This window comes from Boleophthalmus pectinirostris, unplaced genomic scaffold (genome assembly GCF_026225935.1).
Source record: "Boleophthalmus pectinirostris isolate CB_2022bp ecotype Guang Dong unplaced genomic scaffold, ASM2622593v1 HiC_scaffold_22, whole genome shotgun sequence".
In the NCBI taxonomy this organism is placed as follows: Eukaryota; Metazoa; Chordata; class Actinopteri; order Gobiiformes; family Gobiidae; genus Boleophthalmus; species Boleophthalmus pectinirostris.
The window spans coordinates 16,655,156-16,667,054 of record NW_026571190.1 but is presented as its reverse complement, the minus strand read 5'-3'; the positions used below and the strand labels follow the sequence as shown (position 1 = coordinate 16,667,054).

Below are 11,899 nucleotides of genomic sequence, written 5' to 3'. Positions count from 1 at the left end.
TCAGTGCTTTATATAATGTATTGTTTTAAACACTTTCATGTACAGAAATAATTGTGGAAAACAACTAATGGGGATGGTGACATAGTGATAAATGGCCAGGACTCTGCAAGGACTCCAACAACTACAATACTGACTAAAAAATTGAACTAAAACAGAAAAAGTTCAGAAATCTATAACACATTGATTTTAGCCCATGTCACTACTTGGGAGTGATTCATATGCTGTAATTGCTTCTGTCACATCTAAAAAAAAATTGTGATGGACTTGTATTTCACCAATAGATCCCAGAGGAGCACGATCTGGAGAGTCAGGTGAGGATGGAACGACAGTGGAGGTTCCTGAGAAACACCAGAGTGAGAAGACAGAGCCGCAACATCACTCAGAGAGGTAAAAATACTCAAGAATTACTGAAATATTAATTCATTTTTCATAATTTACTATACCACATAACATAAAATATACAATAAAACAAAGGAACTGATTAAAAGTAGAACCTTAAAAGCAAAAACTTGTACATAACATTTCCCAATGCCCAATCCCAAAATCCCAATGTTAAGACAAAGCCCCACACTGTACCTGCCCCAACACCATTTCACACATCTTTTCAAACACTTAGAAACAGCATCAAGAAATGGGCGTAAAGCATGAAAATTAGACCTGTACAAGCTCGTACACAAGGGAATTGAAAAATTAATTAGCTGTGACCTTCTTACTTATTTTGGCTAAATTGGTTATCGAAATGTCATCTTAAATTTGATACTTGACCTGCTTTACGATCAAACATGTGGTTGGATCAAATATCTGGGTCATAAAATCTCACTAGTTTATTTATTGATGGCAATATTGGGGCTTAACTTAAATTATTGTGTATCTAAATATCTAAAGATGTCACTCAAGAGAAGAACATAATAAACTAGAAAAGCACTCAGAGAGCGCAGACCTCCGCCAAGGACTACAGTCCCCCTCATATTAATTGTGTTTTCCATAAATATTTGTCTTGTATCTTTCAATTTGGAATATGAAAGAGGATCCCATTGTCCATCCCTGAGTCAAATTTCATGGGGTTTGGTCAATAATTAACCGAGATATTGAGAAACAAAATTTTTGGCCCCATTCACCACAATGTTAACTAAAATTTCTAAGTGATCCAGAATCCAGGATTTCTTCCGGATCACCCCCAAAATGAAATCAGTTCTTCCTTTTCACATTTCCAACAAATCCTGAAAATTTCATCAAAATCGGTCCATAACTTTTTGAGTTATGTTGCTAACAGACAAACAAACAAACAAACAAACAGACAAATGCCGGCAAAAACATAACCTCCTTGGCGGAGGTAAAAATTGAATTAAAATGAAATGCCCCTTTTCATTTTCTGATTAAGATGTGTGTTCAGAGCTAGTACATGACTACAAATGTGTTTTGTTTGACAGAGCAGTTTTGAACATGACATCTATTTTGACTATTCTAGAGGTCAAATGTTTTTTCCTGAATGGTCCGTATTATGCTATTTTCTGATCTATGTAATAATGTTGTTTCCTCTTCAAAAACGTGCCTAGAGTTGTGTTTTGTTTCATTCACAGGTGTTTAACACATACTTTGCTATGTTCTTCTCTCAAATGGAAAACACTTGTGATGTTATGTGGTAATACTTCACTGTGTTTTTAAACTCCATACAACACAAGAATCATTTGGATAATTTCAGCCCTGGAACTGCCAATCTCTACTGAACAAAAAGTAAAAGGTAGCTGCTGCTTCATGACATCACAAGGTGAAACAGAGCATTTTGAGCTTTGGAGATATAGATTACTAATAAAGGATTTCTCATGTGTGAATGAAACAAAACATAACTCCAGATATGTTTTTGATGATGCAACAACATGGCTTAAAGCTCACAAGAATACATTTTGCATAATATAGGATCTTTAACACTTTATTTTATATAAATGTTTGTCACGATGCTACTATTTTAATGCTTCTTAATTAAGCCTGTTGCATAAGATTAACTTGGTTTGTCAGAAAACAGGAAATACATTTTGCAGTCAAAAAAAGTAACCATATTTTCTAACAAATCTAAAATAAGTAACAAATATCTTATTTGATTCAGTATCTTTTAAAACTTTTCTTTTTACTATAGTGTAATAACTGTTCATTGTTACTTCTATTTTCACTCACTGTTTTGTAGGGCTACACATATTATTAATGTCCTGCGCTTGTCAAAAATCAATTTTCTTATTAGTTTAATTGGTTGCACTCCTCCAACCATCTCTTTTTCACACAATATTAATTGCATCTACTCCTATAATATTGTACAAAAACATTGTTCTTTTGCACTAGTGAACAAGGGGTGAAGGCTAGTATAAAATATTAAAGGGTTTGATTCATATATTCAACACAAACTTGGCGATGATTTGCTGTTGCGATCCTATTGATTAAAATGTCCTCTGGGGCAACACATCTTCCGTTATTATGAATCAGACACTTGCTCACATAGTTAATCTATTCACCCGTAGGTACCAGCTACACCCAGTTGTCTTACAGGCACTATGTAAGCTTTTTTCAAACAGAATAGTTAACAGTCTAACGTCATCGAATCCCCCTCCTCTCACACGTGATCGAGTGGATTGGCGTCACAGCTCACGCACCAGTCTAGTTCCTTTTATTTTTTTTCGCTGTATTTCCCCTGTATCCTCCCGGTTATGTGTGAGTGTTAGGGCTGCCCCCATTCAGTCTGTTTAACTGTGAAGAGAAGACACGAGAGGAGGAGGAGGAGGGCGAAGAAGCTGTGTAAACTGCATAAATTACTGCAGTGTATAAATAAAAAAGAAGCTAAAAGGTAATACTAGTTAACAACTTTAAGAAGACAAAGTGTGAAACCAATTTTCCTTTCAAATTAACAATTAACTTATAATATTTTAGCATGATCTATCATTAATATTGCTATAATTACTGACCCTATCCAATGAAAAAAATATATATATTTGCACACAAGTTAAAATGACAGGAGGAGAGGAGGAGGAGGGGGATCATCCTGTCTCAACTGCATAAATTACTGCAAATGAACAAGAGGTTAAAAGGTAGTACGAGTTAGCTTTTACTGAAGAAGACAAAGCATCTAGTATGTAACCAATGTACTTTTCCCTTCTCACTAAATAATAGTAAATGGTCACATGTTTAAGTCATGCATTTCCACTTTCAAGGCACTCAGACCTTTATACATGAAGTAACCACTCATCCATTCACACACACATTTATACACCAGTGTACGCAGACAATAGAGGCGTGTTAGGTTGGTTAAGTGTCTTGCCCAAGGACATAACAACAGTATTCATCTGCCTGAGCTGGAAATGAACTGCCAAATTGTGAGCCTGTGGGTCTGGCCACTCAACCAATGTTTTGTTATGTCGAGAGCAGCATTCAAACTGACAAATATGTTACCTTAGATACAAAATTCAACTGTCAAAATATTTCAGCATGGTTTTAGATAAATATTGGTATAATATATCATTACTGGCCCTTTCAAAACATTTGCACACTGATTAAAACTACTTATTACACTTGAACTATAAGAAATTGTTTGTGCTCACAATTTCATCTGAAAGAGGCAAGAAGGTTAACACAGAATTTATTGTTGTCAAACTTCTTTTAGTAGTAGTAAGTACCTACTATATATTGCCTCAATCCTTGATGCTACATTCTGTAACTTTTTGATGGAGTGTCCAACACCTGCTTGTTTCCATAGAGATAGCTTTGCGTTATTGCCTTTCAGGGTTTTTAGCAATAAAAAAAACTATAATTTAATAAATGCAATGAGGATCAGTGTAATGCCATATTATGGAGCATCCCAGACAAAGCAACAACATCTAAAGATCAGGTAACAGACTGTCCACCAAAAAAATTATATAGTAGTGCACCTTTTTTCACATAAAAAATGTACCTGGAGTTATGTTTTGTTTTATTCACACATGTTTAGCACACAGACCCGTCATATTTAGTTCTTCTAAAAAAAAGTGCTCCACTGTATTTTTAAACTCTATACACCTTTGCTAGAAGCATTTGGATCATTTCAGCCCTGGAATTGTTATTCTCGACTGAACTAAAGGTAAAAAGTAACTGTTCACTTGAAAACTACCACAATATGACATCACAAGGAGGAACAGAACATTTTGAGCTTTGGAGGCGTAGACAGACTAATAATAAAGGATAACTCAAATGTGTGTAACTCTTTTTTTTTTTTTTTTTGAGCAGGTAATAGCATTCTAACATGGTATAAAGCTCATAAGCTCCATTTTGTGTAACATAGGACATTTGATAAAAAATGATGAAGTGCACATTCATAAGAGAAATATATGCCCTTGCACAATGACATAAATCCACCTTTTAATGGATTTGAACTATGGAAACCAGTGAAAACCGTATCTATAATTCATGCTATTCTGTAATTACACAGTATTGCCGACAGTCTTGTTTGACTTCTTTCTTTTGTTCTGATGCAAAATTCATACTTCGCCAAAATCTGGAGGCTTGTTTCTGGTCGGTGCATCGTACTTGCCCATAGCACAAACAAAGGAATCAATGTTTATGAACCTGTTTTAACCAAAATCTTTCACTGTACTATTTTTCCCCTGTAACCAGCTCTACCACTGCATATGTGATGAATTGTGATAGATTTCTTTGCCTTATTCTTGCAATTATCACCCTCTTCAGAGTATGTTCAGGTAGACACCAAGGACAGGCTGGGGAAGCAAGCACGTGCAGTTTCCATGGCAACATACAGAAAAATAGAGACCGTTTTTAGACCTCTTCACTATGTACTTGTACATTGTTGTTAGTTGGAATGCTCTAATTTTTAATTTGTCACAAACTCACTCAGGCATTGCAACTCTGTTCTTAGAATTGCATTATGAAGCAGAGTGGTGACTATTGTGTATATAGTGTAAAATTATGCTCATCTTTATCAACTATTTTATTTATTCTTCCCTCCTTCTACATATATATCTTTACTTGTGAAGTCACTTTTTTCTCTAAAACACAAAGTTTGATCAGAAAATAAAAGTTAAAAAAAAGAAAGTTAGTCTTAGCCTTTGTTCTCAAATGGTACTGCATTGAGTTGTGTTTGAGCTGAGCACTCTGAACAATATCCTACTTTTTAAACATAAATTGTAAATCTAATAAATATACTTAGACAAAACATCAATACTTTGAAATTTGAAATTTAACTCCCTCACAGTATGGGCTAGATGTGAAAAGCCTTTAAAAATGGTTAAAAGTTGATTTTATAGTTGTTTTCTTCATTAATTTCCATGGATCATTGGCAAAGAATTAGCATAAAGATTTGTTTTTATGAATTCCCATTAGCTTCTACTATGGTAATCAAGTAGTCTTCCTGGGTTCATTACATAATAATGCAATTTGTACAATGATTTATGGTAGTTTTAAAACAAAGCAGTGCAGAGGTGGGAGATATATCATAAGATATGCAAATTACAGTATTGAGTTTAGCCATTAAAAATGACCCCAAAAAGAGACAAAAAAGTCTGGTGTCACCTTCTAAACAAGGATATAAAGTGATTATTTTGCCATTTTGTGTTCAATTTTATGGTCCATTCATGTTTTGGCCAATACTTGAACCACAATCAAGATATTTACAGGAAACTTTGAGCACATTCCGGATACTTTGTTAGAATAATGTATTGATAATCTAAAAAAAAATAAAATAAAAAAAATCAAGAAATACCATATCACCCATCCCTAAGTCTAAGATGAGAAACAGTACAAACCAAAGTGTCATTCTTCAAATCCCTTGAAAAGAAATAGCCATGTATAGTTTTTTCATGTGCTTTTGTACTCCATGTTTCTGCGTCAGTCCCTTATGTGTGTCCTTGGTCTCTCTGTGGCAGGTATTGCTCGTCTGGATGATCAAATATTCATCAACCGAAACCCCGGCGTCCCGTCTGTGGTCAAGTTCCACCCCTTCAACACCTGCATCGCCGTGGCCGACAAGGACAGCATCTGGTCTGTCACTAATCTCTCAGCTGCTTGGGTTATTTGGTTTTAAGAGAAAAAAATGCTTTTTTGTCTCATGCAGCCCATATTACGCAATTTTCTGACTTATGTTATAATGATGTTTCTTCATCATAAACATAACTGGAATTCTGTTGTTTTATTCATACATGTAGAGGCTGAGTTCTTCTCTCAAACAGGAAACTCTGTTGAGAAAGTGCACACACATCCGGCTTTTCTTTTCTCAAACAGAAAAAAATTCTGTTACACCTTGTCATGTCATGTGGTAATACAGAAAGCACTCCACTTTGCTTTAAACACCATACACCGTCACAAAAATCTAATTGATAATTTTCGCTCTGGAATTTCCAGTCTCTACTGAACAAAAGGTAAAAGGTAACTGTTAACTTAAACTATAAGTATCGCTTCATGACATCACATTTTAAGCTTTGGAGATGCAGACAGACTAATCTTAAAGGGTTACACAAACATGTTTTTGATGAGATAACAACATTTTAACACATCTTAAAGCTCACAAGAGTCAATTTTGGTCAAATATTGGACCTTTAAAAACAGCTATAAAGCTAACTGTAAAAGAAATCAAAGTTCTTTACAATCAAAAAGTGTATTTATTCACAACTTAATAAATGTGTTAGCATTTCTGATATAATTATGGCATTACATATTTTATCCAGTCCTAAAATAGATGAAGCCAACCCAGATGTTTTTAGAAATAAATCTGATTTTATGCAACTTATTTTAGGAAACTTAAGTATGTCATAATTTCTGAAATGTTGCTGACATCTGGATTGTTAATAATAATAAATAAGACTATTACAGTAACCCCATCTCTTATCCCTATCACCTTAATTAAATAGTTACTAAGCCTGAATCACTGTTAATAAACAATTTGTGCATTATTTTTATCTGTTAATGTTTTATAAAGGTGTAGTCATAACCATGCATCCATTTTAAAAACTCAATATCTCTTTGCAGTTTTTGGGACTGGGAGAAGGGCGAGAGGTTGGACTATTTCTACAATGGAAATCCTCGGTACACACGGATCACGGCCATGGAGTATCTCAATGGACACGACTGTTCACTGTTGTTAACGGCAACAGGTAATCCACAAATCTGCTCTAAAATTGTGGGTAATATTGACTAAACGAGACCGGCTTAAAATGACACTGGTTAATTTATTGTCCCTAAACCTGCTATAAATGTATCTAAATAATTTATGGCACAACTGTCTAGAATATTCTACAGTATGACATTAAACATATCTATTTCTACAGAGAGAAACCCACAATGCCCCTAGCCCAGGGGTGGGCAAACTACGGCCCGGGGGCCGTATGCGGCCCTTTAAACCTTTTAATCCGGCCCGCCGAACTGGAATAAATTACAATAATAAACCTTGTTGATGTTTTATTTGTCATGCATTTCCAGCGTTTCCCAGTAGATGGCGCACTATATATACATTGAGTTGCGGCGTATTATGTTAGCTGCAATGCTTTATGGGAAAGTGTTTTTACAGGAGTTATTTGGACCATGAGTGAAGTAGTTGGTGCTTAAGATATAAGACTGCACTGCTTCCGTTTTGAGTTGGTAAAAATCAATCAAGGAAACGTATGGTCTCTGTGATAAAACCTGCCTCTAAAATGTTGTACACATTGACAACTACAACTCACTCACAGGTGTATGTCTATGATTGTATGGTGTGAGCTTTGTTCTTCAGCTGTTACCAGTCATATTCAAAAACAGTGAACTCACGATATACATTCACTCGTGGTGTGCAGTGGAGCAGGTCTCAACAGTTTCATGTGTTCTGAATCTTTCACAGTAGTGATGAAATGTGTAGTGCACGTCTGAAGTCCTAGATAAATGTGAATAAGAATGTAATGAATCTGAGCTCTTAACATGTTATGTCCTGTCTTCTGTCCGGCCCTTCAGTCAAACTTTAGGACCCTATGTGGCCCGTGAGCCAGAAAGTTTGCCCACCTCTGCCCTAGCCCAAGTTACAAGTCAGATCTGTGGTGTGGTCAGTTCACTCACTATAGGAATGCATAGGAATTCATGAACAGTAAAACACCTATAATTGAATAAATGCAAAATAGATGAGTTTAATGCCATACTGTGAAACTTTCAGGCAAAACAATAAATATCTCCATGGAAACAAGCTTGTGGTGGACCTCCTATCAGAAAAGTTACACAGTGCACCTTTAAGTCAGCAGATCTTTGTCCAGAATCATATCCACATTGTGTGCAGCGAAATAGTGAATGAACAATGCACCAAATTTTAAAATTTTTAATCTCTAGATACAATCTAATTCAATTTTATTCATCATTATTAGATTAACTAGTGTTTCCTCGCATACAGTTTCTCTTTAATGTAGTAGAAATATTTCCATTTGTGTCTTGTTGATCCCCCTCAGTTCCTTTGTTTTAGTTCACACTCTTGTCTCTATTTTGTGGGCACCACCTGCAAATGACTGCACATCTTTTCACACTAAAAAACAACACAGCAATTTCCCAAAACTGTTTTAGTACTTACTCACTTCCTGCATAACCTCCCCGAATGTTCATGCCCACCAGCTAAATCTCAACTCTCAATGCGACTCATTTGTAGCGGCAACCAGCTTTAAATACTTGACTTTCCCAACCTCAATATGGTACAGAGGGCTCATGTGAATTCAGCACCATTTATCATCTGAATATAGCTGTTACCCTGCATGCCTCTGTCCTCCTAACACAGGTAAACAATCCAAGCACATTTGTTTAGTTTTGTCCAAACAATTAATACTGTAATGTAAGCACATCTTAAGGGAGACACATGCAAAATCAACTTTTATGTTGTGATGTTTTCTCATTATTCGCTTTCTCTGAGTTGTATTTCAGTTGATTGATTCGTGCATGTTCGAGTCATTCTGTATTTTTTTGCATTTAAGGCTTGAGTGTTAGGGAGATTTCAGTATTCACCTACCCCCCTATCTCCACCCACTGGTCTGTACTTACTTATTCCTAAAATCCAGACTCCAGGTCAAATTTAAATGGCACCACATTGCCATTTTTCAACAATAAAATGCACTGTTATTCTTATCTCAGGATTTTACATTATAATCTAGCACTAATCTCACTATATGTTGTCATTTTCCTCAGATGACGGTGCATTGCGGATCTGGAAAAACTTCGCTGACCAGAAGAACCCAGAGATGGTGACCGCGTGGCAGGGGCTGTCGGACATGCTGCCCACCACCAGAGGTCAGCCTTCTGCCGGCGCCCACAGTAAAGACCAGAGCTACTTCTACTATTATCACACCCATCTGTACTCCTGTAGTGTATTTAGTCTCCATCGTGGTCCTGTCCCTACATCCTGCCCTCACCCACAACAATTCACTTTCAAAACCTTATATATAGTAAAGGTAATTAGCAAATTTGCTTTTTAATACTTCCATTTTATTTTATTGAATTAGTAAGATTTTCTGGTAAAAAGTTGCTGTAGATAGAGGAGCAGTTTGTAACTAAATATAAGGGACCATTTGAACCACATATTTTTACCCGTTTTTTTTTTATTTTATTATCTTTTATTGGGTGCAATCAATTAATACATAAACCTTCCTCCTAATATGACTGTCGATGACACTTTTGCATCTTGACACCAGATTTCTGTCACAGTTGAGGCCCCCATGCGACTTAATTGGTGAACACATCACGTTATTTTTTTTTTCTCACTTGCACTGATTTTTGAAGGCCCTACATAAAATCAAAACTTAAAACAAATTCTCTGAGCAGAAACAAACTATCATGTGTAAATTATTTGAGTTTTAATGCCAGTCATTGCTATACTGTAGTGAAGCCGAGTTCAAACTGTCAGTAATTTAAAGGTGCACTATGCAACTTTTCTGTGTCTGAACTTATTATATAATATAATTATATTCCACAGTATGTCAAAAAAAATCTGCAGAAAAATGCCATTCATTCTCACTGTGAGCTGGGTTGCCTCTTCATAACTTGTCCTGGTGATGTCACCGGCTTGTCTCCATGGGGGTAGATAAGTTTAATGCCATACTATGGAACATTCCAGACAACGTTACATAGTGCACCTTTAACTTATGGAACTCTTTTTAAATGAATCCTTTAAACATCAGTTTCATTCCTCAGTTATCGTCTCAATTTCATTTTTTTATTATTATTTTTTTTTATATATTTTCTGCCCTACTATCCACAAACGGATGAATTGCCACAGAAACAAGACCTGCCCTGTCAATACAATGTTATCATATTAATGAATTTAACAAAAACACACATTAAGTCCCATAAGGTTTGTTGGCATACTTGTGTGTTGCCAGTTGCTCATATTTCAGTCGTTGTGCACATTTTGAGGGCTGGCTGACACTTGGAGTACACACTTGTCACAGAGCTCTATGCTGCAGTGTTGTGGCAGGTCCTCCTCTCACCTGCTCCACTTCCTCTCTGCCTCCGGCACTTTTACAGCCACTCTTTCTGGGTCAGGCTACTTTTTGGGGAAGTGTGACAGGCGGACGAATTGGTGTATACTGCCTGAATTCTTGATAGGGTGCAGTTGGCCAACATAAATAACTGTTAAGGACTTGAGAGGCATTAGCACTTTGTCAGGTATTGGCATGGAGTCAAAGTGCCTGGTTAGCTTCAAGTATTTTAAAGTGCTTATGACAAGTTTTCATGTTTTTTTAATTATCACTTGTGTGGTGAATTAGTACCTGTGGTCAATGTTTATCATAGTTTTAAATCAATCAAGAAAAAAAAGGATAATTTACAAGTAAAATTACTACCTCTATGGACTAATCAAGGGACAATTTACTCACAAGGACACTTTCTTGCAGTTAAATTTTTTATCGATGTTTTAAAATTTAGACATGTTGTAGATCTTGTTAATATTATGGTTGCTAGGTAACAGCTCTGGAATTACCCTTATGTTTGTCACATCTGCTGCTTGTGTTCAATTATAAACTTCACCAAAATTAGAAAAGTACAAAAACTAAGCAAGATTTTTAGTAAAATCTGAGGGGTGAATAAGTGGTATAGCATAGTATGTAAAAGTAAAGTGTAAAGTGTAGTTATCAATTTATTTTATGTTTAACTTTTTTATCTAGCGATGAATTTCAAATTAGGTCTAAACAGGGACAAAAAATATATAACTATAACAAAACCTGTACTAGACTGGCACTAAACCAGGACTAGGACAGGACCAAGACAAAATTTGGACTTTAACTGGGCTAAAAGGAGAAAATAAGGACAAGTATAAACACACCCTTAATCTTGAGAGACGTTTGTTTCTTGAAGTTCAAGTTAAATTATTTACTGCCCATGTATCCTGCTATGTCCTAGTCAGTTTTGATTTATTGCTAAATTATTAACACTTGAAAATCCTGATCTATTTATAACTTGCATATAAAGTTTGACTATCTCTGCTGTAGTATGTAAAATGTCATTCGGATTTGGGTAATTGGAAGCAACGAAATCCCAAGATGTCAGCACGAGTGACAGGATCGGAGTGACATGTACGAAGCAGTATGCGCATTGTCAAATAGATCTTTACAAGAGCACTACTGCGTTACTATGGATACACACAATATACAGTCTAACTAGCACCACTGTCTATCGGCCCTGACACCCTGGTCCTCTCTCTGGACTTCCCCACTTCAGGGCCCGTTTTGAGGCAGACTTTAAACATGTAATGGGGGTGCTTGTTATCCTTCTGGATGTATTGCCAGTGACAGCTGTTGTGTAGGTGCTGCTTTCAGACCTCATTGGACACATCAGGTTTAATATTAGTGGCATCTGTGCAGGGAGAAGTTTCACTCTGGAGCTCAGCGGACAGTTTGTAGTAAATGGTCTGGGTACTTTAACATAAGGCGAAATT

At 36.0% G+C, this 11,899-nt stretch overlaps 1 protein-coding gene across 8 annotated transcripts in view; it reads left to right on the top strand.

Annotated features, from left to right (window-relative positions):
* Positions 1-11,899, top strand: part of rptor (regulatory associated protein of MTOR, complex 1) — a 199,497-nt gene that overhangs the window by 163,104 nt on the left and 24,494 nt on the right. For 4 of the 8 annotated variants that reach the window (XM_055157939.1, XM_055157942.1, XM_055157941.1 and 1 more), the window contains exons 26-29: positions 282-387; positions 5,898-6,012; positions 6,997-7,121; positions 9,157-9,282. In XM_055157939.1, coding sequence (XP_055013914.1) covers positions 282-387; positions 5,898-6,012; positions 6,997-7,121; positions 9,157-9,282 — 472 coding nt within the window. The remainder of the gene's footprint in view (positions 1-281; positions 388-5,897; positions 6,013-6,996; positions 7,122-9,156; positions 9,283-11,899) is intronic. The other 4 variants (XM_020939830.2, XM_055157943.1, XM_020939829.2 and 1 more) reach the window with 1 other exon arrangement.